The sequence below is a fragment of the Gossypium raimondii genome, chromosome 3 (genome assembly GCF_025698545.1).
Source record: "Gossypium raimondii isolate GPD5lz chromosome 3, ASM2569854v1, whole genome shotgun sequence".
Taxonomy (NCBI): Eukaryota; Viridiplantae; Streptophyta; class Magnoliopsida; order Malvales; family Malvaceae; genus Gossypium; species Gossypium raimondii.
This window is the reverse complement of record NC_068567.1, coordinates 58,961,874-58,975,684: the sequence shown is the minus strand read 5'-3', so window position 1 is coordinate 58,975,684 and position 13,811 is coordinate 58,961,874. Positions and strand designations below refer to the sequence as shown.

Genomic DNA, 13,811 nt, shown 5'->3' with positions numbered 1-13,811 from the left:
CTATCATAACCATTGCAAGTTGCAAGGGACTTGACTGATAACAGATAATTGTACATTTTTTATCTGATGCAAAAATTCAAAATGGTGGTACTTTTAAGGCAATATTTACTATAAAAATGTTTTGTATATTTGGTCATTCTTTTGTCCATGCTTGTAATTTTGGGACCTTCATGGGGGAAGTTTTGCTTTAATTTGCAGCATGGCATGTACTTACCTAAACATGGTCCCTTCTGATTGCAACATACCATTAATCTTTCTTTTTTTAAAAAAAAATTATTTGTTGAAAAGTTACAAACAAATTTATTAATGATGTAAATAATTTTGGTTTAATTATAATTTTAATCTCTCTGTTTTAATTTGATTTAATTTGGTTCTTATATTAATCTACTTTTTAATAATTTGACTTAATTTGGTTCTTATATTACTCTACTTTTTAAGTTATTATTAGTAGGTCTACTTTTATAATATCATTAATTGTTTTCATTGAAGTGATTACCACACAAAATTCAGTTAATCATGTTCAATCAATAATAATTTACCTATCAACTGGATACTTAAAGCTATTTAAAAGATGTTCGCATCATCATTTTAGCGATAGTGGCTAGTCATTATTAATGTAGACTTTTTTTATATCTTTCATGTTTGTGTTACGGTATTTTTTGGTTATCGGTATAGACCTATTAATAATATCATAGAGGTAGACTAATATAAGAACCAAATTGTACTTATAGAGATTAAATCCCAACTTCTAACATAGTAAAAAAACTAAAGCCGTAATTAAACAAAATCATTTACATTGTTTGTTACATAATTATTTTATCTCAACAATCATTTTACAAAACGACATATATTAAGTTTAGGTTAAATTCTCTTTGTGAAAGTTGTAGATTTAGTCTTTATACTTTGATTTGATCAATTTTAGTTCCTATATTTTTGAATTGGTCAAATTTAGTCCCTATACTTTCTAAAATTTAAAATTTTAGTCCTTACCCAAACAGTAGTAGTTAAATCTATTTGGTTAAATTTAATTACTAGACTTTACTATGTGTACAGTTGTAAATTTAGTCCATATTCTCCAATTAGATCCTTCTAAGTCCCTATACTTTTTGAATTTAGAGATTTCAGTTTTGATGCAAATGACAATTGTTAATCCGTTAACTAAAGTTTTAGTGAGTAATACGTAGAATCAATGGAAATAACAAGTTGATTTGCCATTACATATATAGTAATATATTTGTCGTATTATATTTTGAAAATAGTAGAACTTAATTTAATGAATTTGACATTTATCTTTTGGTGAGGACTAAAATTTTAAAATTTAAAAAGGAAATTAAACTATAGGGATTAAATTGGCAACTTTCATAAAATACAAGGACTGATAGTAAAATTTAACCTTAAATTTAACTCAAAAAAATTGCTTTCACCAGGAAATGAGACCGCACTTTCCAACATTGAGGGATCGTTTAGTATTGCTTTTGAGAAGTGATTTTGAGAAGTATTTTTGAAAAGTTTGGTTTAAGATTTAAGTGTTTAGTATTGCTGTTAAAAAATGCTTTTGAGAAATAAAATGTCCATTTTAGACATTGTGTTATAAAATAACAAATAAACATTTAAATAATGTTCAAATCGATTAATATTACGACATTTTAATAAGAATATATAAAATAATTTATTATTAATATTTTAATATATGAAAACAAATTTTAAATATTTTTTAAGTAATCAACCAGAGAAGGGAAAGTACCATGTGTTGGAGGGGTGAAAATATAATTAAGCTATCAAAAGTGCTTTTAGGAGAAAAAAGTTAAAAAATTTAACTTCTCTATTTGGGAAAAAAATACTTTTGAAAAGTCAAAAACTTCCTTCAAAAGTTACTTATTTAGCATTCATTTTACTTCAAAAATATTTTTCATCTCAAAATTATTTCTAAAACGTATTGCTAAACACAACTTGAACATTTTTAAAAAGCACTGCTAAACACAACCTAAACAGTGAATTATTATTATTATTATTACAAGCCTATGGGTGGGTTTGGATGTGCGATTGGGTACGGTGCGGTGCGTTTAGCTTACTTTTTGTCTCACGCTACAGTATCTAATCTCACCGCCACCGTTGTTTTTACACCAACCGCAGATAAACGCACCGCCCATCCAAACTCGCCCTAAATCTCTATCTCCCCTTTACATGGATTTTACATTTTTAGATAAACTGTATTGCGTTGGTATTTTTAAATAGTAAAAAAAGAGTAAAATTTATTTTCCTTTTTGATATTATCAGAATTTGACGCTTAACAGTGAACAGACCACGACGTTATTTGGCAACTTTTTAATAAAAAATAATTATATATTTTAGGTACGAATTATTTATAATTTTTATTATGTATATTGTATTTGCCAACCATATATTCATAAGGATTTTACTTTTACCTTTTCTTTTTGTTGTATTAGGTGAATGATTAAAATTTGCCGGCCAAGTTGGAGAATGTTGACAACTTCAAGTACTGTACTGCACCACAGCTTCTTCTTTTATTATATAGAATTGGAATAACAATCCATTTCTTTTTCCAAGTTTAATATAAAATATGATTAATTGTGTATAAAGAGAAGAGATAATTTTAAAATTTTTCAATATTTTATAGATAATCATACCAAAAGCTTGTACATAATGTGAGGTAAAAATAATACAAATTAATATGCTTTTTTAATTGTAATAAAATAATCTTGTAATAATATATTTCTTCTCTACTAATAAATGTTGGGTGCAAACGTAAGATATTATACATTAAAAAAAATTATAAGTTCAAATTTTGAAGACGATAGTGTTATAAGAGATATATTTAATAAATGCTTAATTATTTATATATTTATATAATAATAAAATGAAATAATTAGAATAGAAAAAGTTGAAAGTCAAGTAGTGATGTACCATATAGTTTTCTTATGTTTAAGAGATATAGATTAATGAGAGATGTGTGTGTTTTAAAAATAAAATTATTAATACAATCTATAAATATATTATTTTTATTTTTATAATTTGGTTTTTATGTAATGTTTTAATTAATTTTATGTAACCGTTGATGAAGCCTTAATTCAATTGGCATCATTGTTATTGTAATAATTAGTAGGACGTGAATTTAAGTGTGTTTTCCTCCGGTTTAAGAGTTAGAAAGGAATTATGAGTAAAAATAGGCGTTATATAAAAATGACGTGTTAAGTTACTCTCACTAAATTGAGTGATACTAAACTCAATTAAGATTTTTGTGATGGTATAAATTTTATAATTTAGTTTTTTTTTTAAAACCTAGTTGGTGCCACTAAGTTAAGAGACATCGGATTCGATTAAAGCTTTTATCATGGCACTAGAATTAATTGATATGCAACAAATATATTTATTAAAATTTCATATAAAAATTAATTGATGCTTTGATAATAATGTTAGAATCAAATGTTTATTATTTATCGTGTTTTAGGTTCAAATTTCATTGTGATTAAATTTTATTGATTTATTATATAAAAATAAATATACTTTTATAAAATATAACTTAATTTGTATATGAGAATATATTTTAATAATTTCACAATTAAGTTATTACCCGATTGACATGTGATATCAACTCAACAAAAGACTTATAGATATTCAATATTTATAGTTATTTAATTTTTACAACCATCCATTGGATTCAAAACTACCCATTTTATATATAATTTTCTATACTTATTTTAAATATTTTACTGAGTTGGTGTCATGAGTTAACCATACACCACTTCAATTATGAAATTACTAAAATATCCTTTCGTATATAAATTAAGTTATATTTTTATGATGGTGTTTTATCCTTTTATATAATAAATCAATAAAAAGTTTGATTATAATGAGACTTAAACCCGAGGCACTATGTATAATAAACAATTAACTTTATTATTGTAATCAAAATAGGAATTGAATTTTATTTGAATTTTTTGGCATGTTTGATGAAGTGTTGAAATAATATAATCCATTGAAAATTAATATTTTCGAAACCTAATTTTTGGACACCTTTGATAACACACAATAAAACTACTAGATAAAATTTTTCTATAAAAATGTAAAATGATGAGTAAATAGGGCGTAACAAATCCGATTGTTTTTATTTAAGATTACATTATCCTTTATCAAACAATATAATTATATTAATATTTAATTTTAAGTGATATACTAAACAACTTTTATAACTTAAATTGTATAATTAATTTTTTAGTTGATCAAAAATAGTCTTAATAAATATATTTGTTAATGTAGGTTGCGGTGTCATAGTTGAGTTAAAATTGCAGTACAAATACTAAGGAAACCCTTATATTAGGAGTTAAATTGTATTTTGCGCCATCCACTAAAAAAATGTGCAAATTAGTCTCTGTACTATTAGGTCAAAGAGCAAATTGGTCTTTTATACCTCAAAATATAACCTTCCATTTATTCTTATCCGTTATATCAAATTTTAATAATAAAAATTACAACTGACCAATTTACTTTACAATCAAACATACATACATACATTAATTTATTCTTTTGAATTAATAAAATAAAATCTCCATAATAATTTTAGCTGTGTTTCGGGTCTTACGCATTTACTTTTTGGCTTACGTTGAGAGGCTAAGAAAATTAGGAATATTTTACTAATTATTTTCCAGGATTGGTTCACAGACCAATCACGACGCAGTTTCTGATATCGCCATCTTACCCAAACCGAGGGGTCAATTTGGAAGTCAGGCTCCGGTTTTACTTTTTTTTCACTTTTTGTCCTGCCATTTTCTCTTTCCAATTGTCAAGTTTTATTCATATAAAATAATTGTGACATGAATTACTATATATAAGTTGTTAAATTTACCTAAAACTCTTCTACTCCCTCTGTCCAACTTCCAAGCATAAGCTGTAATAAATAGTAGAAAACTCAACCTTTAATATAAACTCAATGCAGTAAAAAGTTATTTTAATAAGAGACTTCATAAATTTTTATCTAAAACTCGAAAAGAAGATGGGTTAACTCGTGTTGACCTGATGGTCAAAGTATTTATAATTCCAAATATAATTTAGAGTAAACTGCATTACTATTATAGAATATAGAACAGCCAGAGTAAATAAAACTTTTAAACCTGAGCTTATTGTAAAACATGACGGTGAAACAAAATCCCTCACGTGAGTTACAGAAATGCAGAAAAACAGGCCCAGGAATCTAAATTTACGATATTCTAACCTTACTCTACAGTACTACAAAATACATAATTATACATAAAAAAAAGCTTCGAAGCTACTGCTATACGAAGAGAGTAACATCCCATGCATTCAGTACTTCCAAATAATAATAAAAAAAAAACACCCTTGATTAAGTTAGAAAAAAGATGAATCCATCACGGACTCGACCATAGCCTCTTTTATTTTTCTTTCTTTTTAATTATTTTTTCAAAGAAAAATCTCTTGGATTCCCTAGAAAAAATTTGGGTTCATTTCTCTTTTGCCAAGAAAAAACAACCCTAAAAGGAAATTTAATGCATTTACACCAAGTTCCCATCACGGGCTACTACAAAACAACGTGTGAGTGTCTATTTAACAACTCTCCCCCGCTATATAAAATACACACCTAGCTGAACCAGTTTTTCATACCCCTTTTTTTTTTTCACTAATTCTTGAGGAAGATTAGGTTCCTCTAGATATTTGCTCTTTGTTTTTTTTAGTTGCAAAAGAGGATCAAAGGGAAGGTCAAAATGACCACCTTGTTCTCCTCTGTTTTACAAAACAGAGCACCTAAGGTCTCTGTTTTCATCTTCTTCTTGATTTCTTTGCATTGTTTGTCATTGATCTCGGTTCGGGTTTTGGCCCAAACATCACCTGTTTTCGCCTGTGACGCTACTAAAGACCCACAAGTTGCGAGCTATGGTTTTTGTGACACAAAGTTGGGAACCGATGCTAGGGTGGCTGACTTGGTTCACAGGCTGACGTTACAGGAGAAAATCCTCTTCATTGTGAATAGTGCTGGGAGTGTTAGCCGGCTCGGGATACCAAAATACGAATGGTGGTCCGAGGCACTTCATGGAGTCTCCAACGTCGGCCCAGGGACCAAGTTTACTAGCTTGGTTCCTGGAGCCACGAGCTTCCCTCAGGTCATCTTGACGGCAGCTTCTTTCAACACTTCTCTCTATGAAGCCATTGGCAAGGTAAAACTTGTGCCTTGTTCCTTTATTTTTTATCCTTTGTTTTGGCTTGTTCTTCATCAGGTTCATGTCGTTTTGCCTTTTGTTTTAACGTTCTTTTTCTGTGGTTTTCCTTTTTCTTTTGTGTATACGTTTTAGAATATGATGCTAACTTGTTGGGGATTGGGCATTTTCATTGTTCTTTAGATTTTGGTTTTTCTATATTTTTCATAACTATTTTCAAATGTTGCCTTTAGCGGATATTAATGACAATGAAGTTGGCTGTATAGTGAAAAGTTCAATGTCGATATTGGAAAAGTAGTTAAGTAGATGGAGGCCAGAGAAAAATTTAAAATAATGAACTGTCTTTTGCTTCATATTGAAGAAAGAGGAGGATATTAATGCAATTATATGGTTGAATTATTTTATGTTTGTTGTAGAAAGTGGTTGATTTATTAATGTCTCTGATTACCAAATGCTGAAGAATATAGACTTTTTTTGATCACTCAGAAGACTTTGTAACCTTTTACTGATCTCCAGCTTGCAATGCCGAAAATCGAACTCCATACTTATTAGATATCACGTCTTACAAATAAACCGGATTAAACCCGAGGTCCGAATTAAGCCATTAATCTATCATTAAAGAACAAGTTGATATCTAATGTATATCCATATCCATTTTTAATAAAATGCAGGTGGTTTCAACTGAAGCTAGGGCAATGTACAATGTTGGATTGGCAGGGCTAACATATTGGTCACCAAACATTAACATATTCCGAGACCCGAGATGGGGAAGGGGACAAGAAACACCAGGAGAGGACCCATTGCTGGCCAGCAAGTACGGATCAAGTTACGTCAAAGGTTTGCAACAGACCGACGGAGGTGACCCTTCTCGGCTCAAGGTTGCCGCATGTTGTAAACACTATACGGCCTATGATGTGGATAACTGGAAAGGGATCGAACGCTACACTTTCGATGCTGTGGTAATTTAAGTTACAATGCAATTTGAGTTTTTTTGTTTTTTTACTCAAAAGTTGTTTTTTTGGGATCCAAAAGTCATTTGATTGGCCTTGGGGTATGGTTAGGTAACACAACAAGATCTGGATGATACATTTCAACCACCATTCAAGAGTTGTGTAATTGATGGGAACGTGGCTAGTGTTATGTGTTCTTACAACAAGGTTAATGGTAAGCCAACTTGTGCAGACCCTGATCTTCTTGCTGGGGTTATTCGAGGCCAATGGAAACTAAATGGGTATATATATTCATTCCTCCCTTCCATTTCTGGACCCATATAGATTTAGTAAGCAGTGTTTTTGTTTACCAGGCTTTTTGGGGTTGGTGCAGGTATATAGTTTCAGATTGTGACTCGGTAGATGTGTTGTTCAAGAACCAGCACTATACCAAGACACCAGAGGAAGCAGCAGCCAAAGTTATTTTGGCAGGTGAAACTTCTTAATAAGCAATAAAATGAAGATATTGTGCATTTGATATCATATTTCTGCAAAATAACATCTTAATTAGTAAACTAGAATGCTGTGCTAATTGCAAAATGTTAATGATATTCTAGGGTTGGATCTGAACTGTGGGTCATTTCTTGGGCAACACACTGAGGCTGCAGTAAAAGCAGGGCTTTTGAATGAATCGGCCATTGACAAGGCCGTGACGAACAACTTCGCCACTTTAATGCGACTGGGATTCTTCGATGGTGATCCCAGCAAGCAACCTTACGGTAAACTTGGTCCCAAAGATGTATGTACACCAGAGCACCAAGAATTGGCCCGTGAAGCTGCAAGACAAGGGATTGTTTTGCTCAAAAACAGCCCCGGATCGTTGCCTCTATCTCCGACTGCAATCAAAACCTTGGCCGTAATTGGACCCAACGCCAATGTCACAAAAACCATGATCGGAAACTATGAAGGTAAATCAAACCCATTGCTTGGAATAAAAAATGACATGTTTTAATTCACAAAATTTGACATTTTATTTTGTTTGCAGGCATTCCATGCAAATATACGACGCCATTGCAGGGTTTAACGACCTCGGTGGCAACAAACTACGTGCCTGGCTGCACCAATGTGGCTTGTGGCACTGCCCAAGTAGACGATGCTAAAAAAGCAGCTGCCTCAGCTGATGCAACTGTACTTGTTATGGGCATAGATCAGAGTCAAGAAAGGGAAAGCTTTGACAGAGTTAGCCTTCTTTTACCAGGACAACAACCACTTTTAATAACTGAAGTTGCAAAAGCTGCAAAGGGACCCGTGATTCTCGTCATAATGTCCGGTGGAGGCTTTGACATATCGTTTGCGAAAAACGATGATAAAATCACAAGCATCCTTTGGGTTGGTTACCCCGGCGAAGCCGGTGGAGCCGCCATTGCCGATGTGATATTTGGGTATTATAATCCAAGTGGAAGGCTACCAATGACATGGTACCCACAATCGTATGTCGATAAGGTCCCGATGACAAACATGAACATGAGACCCGATCCTTCTAATGGTTACCCAGGCAGAACCTACAGGTTCTACACAGGGGAAACCATTTATACATTTGGAGATGGGCTAAGCTACTCCAAAATCACCCACGAATTAGCCAAAGCACCTCGATTAGTATCAATTCCATTGGAGGAAGACCATGTTTGCCGCTCATCTGAATGTAAATCAGTTGAAGCCGTCGAACAAAGTTGTAAAAACCTAGCATTCGACATTCATGTGAGAGTTCAAAACAGAGGGAAATACGGCGGAAGCCACACGGTGTTCTTGTTTTCGAGTCCCCCATCAGTGCACAACTCGCCCCAAAAGCATTTGTTGGGATTTGAGAAAGTTTCATTAACAGGGAAATCAGAGACATTGGTGAGGTTTAAGGTGGATGTTTGTAAGGATTTGAGTGTGGTTGATGAACTTGGAAGCCGAAAAGTAGCATTGGGACAACATTTGCTGCATGTGGGGAGCTTGAAACACTCATTAACTGTGGGGATTTGAAAAGAAGGTTTTTCAAAATCCTCTGTGATTTTTATTTATTTTTATCTTTTTAATCATCCTTTTGTGATATTTGCCCAAGGCAAGTAAGGGAATGGCAAATAGAGCCTGGAATAATTGTGAGAGAGTTATAGTGATTTTCTCTGGTTTTTAATTTTTTAACCAATTGTTGAAATTTGAACATTTCGAAATTGCAAAAGGACAAAAAGAAAGCATTCACTTCCTGGTTGCCTGGGTGATACTCGCGTCCCCAATCCAACTAAACTCAAACTATAAATATTTAAAATTAAACTTAACTCATATTTTAAACGGGCTTAATTTTAAACCAAAATTACTTTTAAAACCTTAATTTTTCATCTAATCCCTCTTAAATTTGAATTGAGTAGCACCACTCATGATAAGTCTAGGCATGTACATGCGCGCACTTGAATTGCGGCAAAGCAGTGGATCCTAAAGGACTGCATCGAATCCTCAATGGTTGTCACATGAACCAATAACTGGAAGCCATGTGTATAAGTTCGGGAATCAGCCAATTAACTGTCGAGTTTCGTGCCCAGCCGAGAGGAACAGCCGGCTACTTGGACCTGGCTTTGGTAGCTGATGTGGCCCTGGCTATTTTTGTCACCTTATTTATGCAATTGTTTAATTTGGTACACTTAAATCCATTGACTAAAAACTTTCAATGACATTTATTTTTTGAAAAGAAAATAAGATAAAAATATTAAAATTATCAAAAAAATTCTGAACTCAGCCAACCCAAGCGGAGCCGATTCTTAGTGAACATTTTGGCAGTTTATGGAACATTCTTTGATAAGGGCACACCGCGTTACTGGCCGAGGGGGGAGACAATTCCCATGAATAAATAAATAAAATAAAATCACACTTTCACTTGACGTTTTTGCACTCCACAATCTTTTGAGGACGGTCCCATAATAAGGGTACTTTAGACTTTTAAAACGACGGAAAAACATGCATTGTCCACTAGGAAGCGTTTCGGTTCTGCAAGGCTGTTATCAGTCGCTTCCTTACTGACAATTGAGGCTATTTCGGCATTAAACTGTTTTCCAACATTTTTTTTTTGTTTAAAAAACAAAATGTAATAATTTAAAAAGAAAATCGTTACAACCGGCCAATTTATATAAAAGGTTAAAATCTATTATAAGTCCCTGTACGGTTAGTAAATTTAAAATTTAATTTATGTACTTAAGAATTTAGTCATTCTATTTTTCATATTTAAAAATTCATATCTAATTATTATCGGTGTTAAAACTATTTTGTTAAACTTAAGTTTATTACAACATTAACAATTGAATCTGAATTTCGAAATCTGAAAAATAGAGGACTAAATTTTAAATTTGTGAAGAATATAGGGACTGATTAATATTTTAACCTATATAAAAAACCCACTTTTTCTTTTCGTCTTTTCTTTTTAAAAAAATCATTTATCGGTTTCTCCTCTTCCTATATTTCTTCTAATCTTCTTCCTCCTTCACGCTTTGTTAAAATTCTCTTCTTTTATTTCTGATACAATCTTTTTTCCCTATTTTAAAGATTCTTTAGCTCTGTTTAACATATCTTTAGCCACTTCTCAGATCCTTCAGTTTTCTCCATATTTTCTCTAAATTTGGATTCTTCACGGTATATCTACGAATTTTCTTTTCATTTCCATCAAGTTTAATATTTTTACTAGTTATTAGTTCACAGTTTCATATTTTATTTCAATATTTTTTTGCTGTCAATTCTGTTTGTCTAATTTTCTTTTTGAGGGTAAGTTTGCTTATGTATTTCATATGACTTTATTGTTTACATGGTTTCATAAAACTTCATTAAGGTTTAGGTTTTTTGCGCTATGTATGCATGGTTTTGAGCTGATATGTTTTCGTAGTTTTGTTGTTTGGGTGGTATATTAATAAATTTAAGAAGGAATTTAGCTATCTGTTAATGGTATTTGTTGTCTTTTCATGTTAGATTGATAAAGAGAGTAAAAAGAGTTCGTTCTGTTTTATCTTTTACTAAATAGTTAATCCCACAGCTGTTTTATTTCAGTTAATTGTGTGGAAATTCAAGTTTAGAGGAATATTTTATAGCTTAGAATCCACTTTAATGGCTTTTTATTAATATCTGAATGTGTTACCTTGATTGTTTATTCTTGTTAGGGTTAATGAATCCAAAGTATTTGTCGTTAAGGAGCACAAGACGCTCCAGATATCTCTTTGCATCCACTTTGAATGTTCTAATAAAAGGATTTTATCCTAGAGATGTTGTCAGATACGCTGGCAACTAAGCTTTTACAAAGTTGAAGTCTGTGTTGTTGTGTTGATGCTTTATAAGATGGACCGAGAAGATACATCAGGGTTTGTAAGTGGAGGGGGAGCGTCATCGGAATTTCTTATTTTCCTAATTTGTTTTTGATATATATACCATACCAGTCATGTATTAAAGATTTTTCATTAAGGTGGGCCTCTTGTTCCTTAATCTTATAGTTTGCAGCTTTTAGAAAGCTTATGGATTTGAATAAGAATGTGCAGTTTTCTCATGTATCTGAACTCTCAAAAAATGAAAAATTTGGTGATACCACCCTATGCCTGAACTTTCTTGGTCACGGAGGAAGCAATAAGGCCAGATTTGGAACTACTCAAAACGATCTACATGCTGATCTTTCTAATGCACCTGATGATGGCTGCGTGTTGGTTTTGGGGTTGGGCCCAACTCCAAGTGTATACTTGGATAATGATTACATTGTTGGTCTTAATAAGAATAAATCAACAGTTGCTTTATCCACCCAGGGTTTGTTACTTGAGGATGACTCAATCCTAAAACTTGGCCTTTCTGGTGGGACTAAGGGAAGTATAAGCCTGTTGGAATGTCCTCTGTCAACAGAAACTGATGTTAGTATGCCTCACCAGGTTCTTGCAGAGGATTGTAGACTTTCAATTCCTGTTGTTGATGAGGGTTCTACTTCGGCCAAGAAATCTGGTGCTTATATGCCAGCACTCCTTTTTGCTTCGAAAATGGATAGTGGCAAAGGTTTGGTTCATGCACAAGAACTTTTTCAGTTTGGGGATAAATCACTTCGTTATCAATTTCATCAAAGTTGTGAGCCCTCTTCTCAGAGTGACTTCTCAGTAGACACGCTCTCTGAGCAAACCACCACTATAACATCCTCAGATAATCGAGCAAGCAATTCGAAGAAATGTAGGTTTGTTGGCTGTTCAAAAGGAGCAAGAGGGGCTACTGGTCTTTGTATTGGTCATGGGGGCGGACAAAGATGCCAAAAACCAGGGTGTAACAAAGGTGCCGAGAGCCGCACCGCCTACTGTAAGGCTCATGGTGGAGGGAGGAGGTGCCAACACTTGGGCTGCACTAGAAGTGCTGATGGGAAGACAGATTTTTGCATAGCACATGGTGGAGGCAGACGATGTGGGTTTCCTAGGGGGTGCACAAAGGCTGCACGAGGTAAAACAGGGCTTTGCATCAGACATGGTGGGGGAAAGAGGTGTAAGGTGGAAGGTTGCACGCGCAGTGCAGAAGGACAAGCTGGTTTGTGCATCTCTCATGGTGGTGGACATCGTTGCCAGTTCCAGGGATGTACTAAGGGTGCTCAGGGAAGTACTATGTTTTGCAAGGCTCATGGTGGTGGAAAACGTTGTATATTTGCAGGGTGTACCAAAGGTGCTGAAGGGAGCACACCATTATGCAAAGGACACGGTGGGGGCAAACGTTGCCTCTACAATGGAGGTGGCATTTGTCCCAAGAGTGTGCATGGAGGCACCAACTTTTGTGTTGCGCATGGTGGTGGGAAGAGGTGTGCTGTGCCAGGCTGTACAAAGAGTGCACGAGGTCGTACTGATTGTTGTGTCAAACATGGTGGTGGAAAGCGATGCAAGGTTGAGAATTGTGGCAAGAGTGCCCAAGGAAGCACAGACTTCTGCAAGGCACATGGCGGAGGTAAAAGATGCTCCTGGCGGGAGAGCAAATGTGAGAAATTTGCAAGGGGCCGTAGTGGGCTATGTGCTGCTCATAGCAATATGGTACAAGAGCGACAGGCGAACATGGGAGGGCTTATCGCACCCGAAGTCTTCCATGGGCTTGTAGCAGCAACATCCACAAGAAGCAGTTGGAACAACAATCAGTCATCCTCCGGCACTAGTGTTATTTCTGATGGTATTGATTTCCTCGACAAACCAGCGAAAAGGCAACAACTAATACCACCTCAGGTATTGGTTCCTTTATCTATGAAATCCTCATCCTCTTACTCAAGTTTCTTGAGTGCTGAGAAGCAAGAGGAACGAAGAAATGGGGACCGGATGGACATCGGTGGCGGTGTCAACAACAAGAGCTTTGACTTCATAATTCCGGAGGGTAGGGTCCATGGTGGTGGTCTCATGTCCTTGCTTGGTGGAAATCTAAAGAACCCCTTTGATGGAGTTTGAAGTCAAATCATGTAGAAATCTAGTTTGGTTTTTTTAGGTTGTTTTTGTACCTTGAAATTATTCTTAAAATTTGGTTGCCGTCAAAAGACTTGATACACATATACACGGTTTGTGTTGATTGATGAAACCCAGCATAGAACCAGTCATGCATGGATGTTGTAATCTGTTGTGTTCTAATAACGTCGTAAAGTCATGGACCGTTGGCTATATTTCTGGCTATATTATTATTTGCCCGC

The 13,811-nt window shown here is 34.0% G+C and overlaps 2 protein-coding genes across 2 annotated transcripts; both read left to right on the top strand.

Moving 5' to 3' along the window:
• Positions 1-5,631: 5,631 nt before the first annotated feature.
• Positions 5,632-9,361, top strand: LOC105795048 (beta-xylosidase/alpha-L-arabinofuranosidase 2). Its single transcript, XM_012624503.2, has 6 exons — positions 5,632-6,188; positions 6,860-7,147; positions 7,250-7,419; positions 7,512-7,609; positions 7,735-8,085; positions 8,163-9,361. The coding sequence occupies exons 1-6, from the start codon at positions 5,739-5,741 to the stop codon at positions 9,143-9,145; spliced, it is 2,340 nt and encodes a 779-aa protein (XP_012479957.1). The 5' UTR covers positions 5,632-5,738; the 3' UTR covers positions 9,146-9,361.
• Positions 9,362-10,608: 1,247 nt separating this feature from the next.
• LOC105795046 (uncharacterized) lies at positions 10,609-13,784 on the top strand. Its single transcript, XM_012624500.2, has 2 exons — positions 10,609-10,780; positions 11,299-13,784. Exon 2 carries the CDS (start codon positions 11,647-11,649, stop codon positions 13,573-13,575), a length of 1,929 nt encoding a protein of 642 aa, XP_012479954.1. The 5' UTR covers positions 10,609-10,780; positions 11,299-11,646; the 3' UTR covers positions 13,576-13,784.
• Positions 13,785-13,811: the final 27 nt, after the last annotated feature.

Excerpts from the sequence above, each read along its gene's own strand:
- LOC105795048 (XM_012624503.2), top strand. The coding sequence starts at position 5,739 with ATGACCACCTTGTTCTCCTCTGTTTTACAAAACAGAGCACCTAAGGTC. Across the intron at positions 7,420-7,511 it reads GGCCAATGGAAACTAAATGG|GTATATAGTTTCAGATTGTG; the intron begins GTATATATATTC and ends GGGTTGGTGCAG. Across the intron at positions 7,610-7,734 it reads AGCCAAAGTTATTTTGGCAG|GGTTGGATCTGAACTGTGGG; the intron begins GTGAAACTTCTT and ends ATGATATTCTAG.
- LOC105795046 (XM_012624500.2), top strand. The coding sequence starts at position 11,647 with ATGGATTTGAATAAGAATGTGCAGTTTTCTCATGTATCTGAACTCTCA.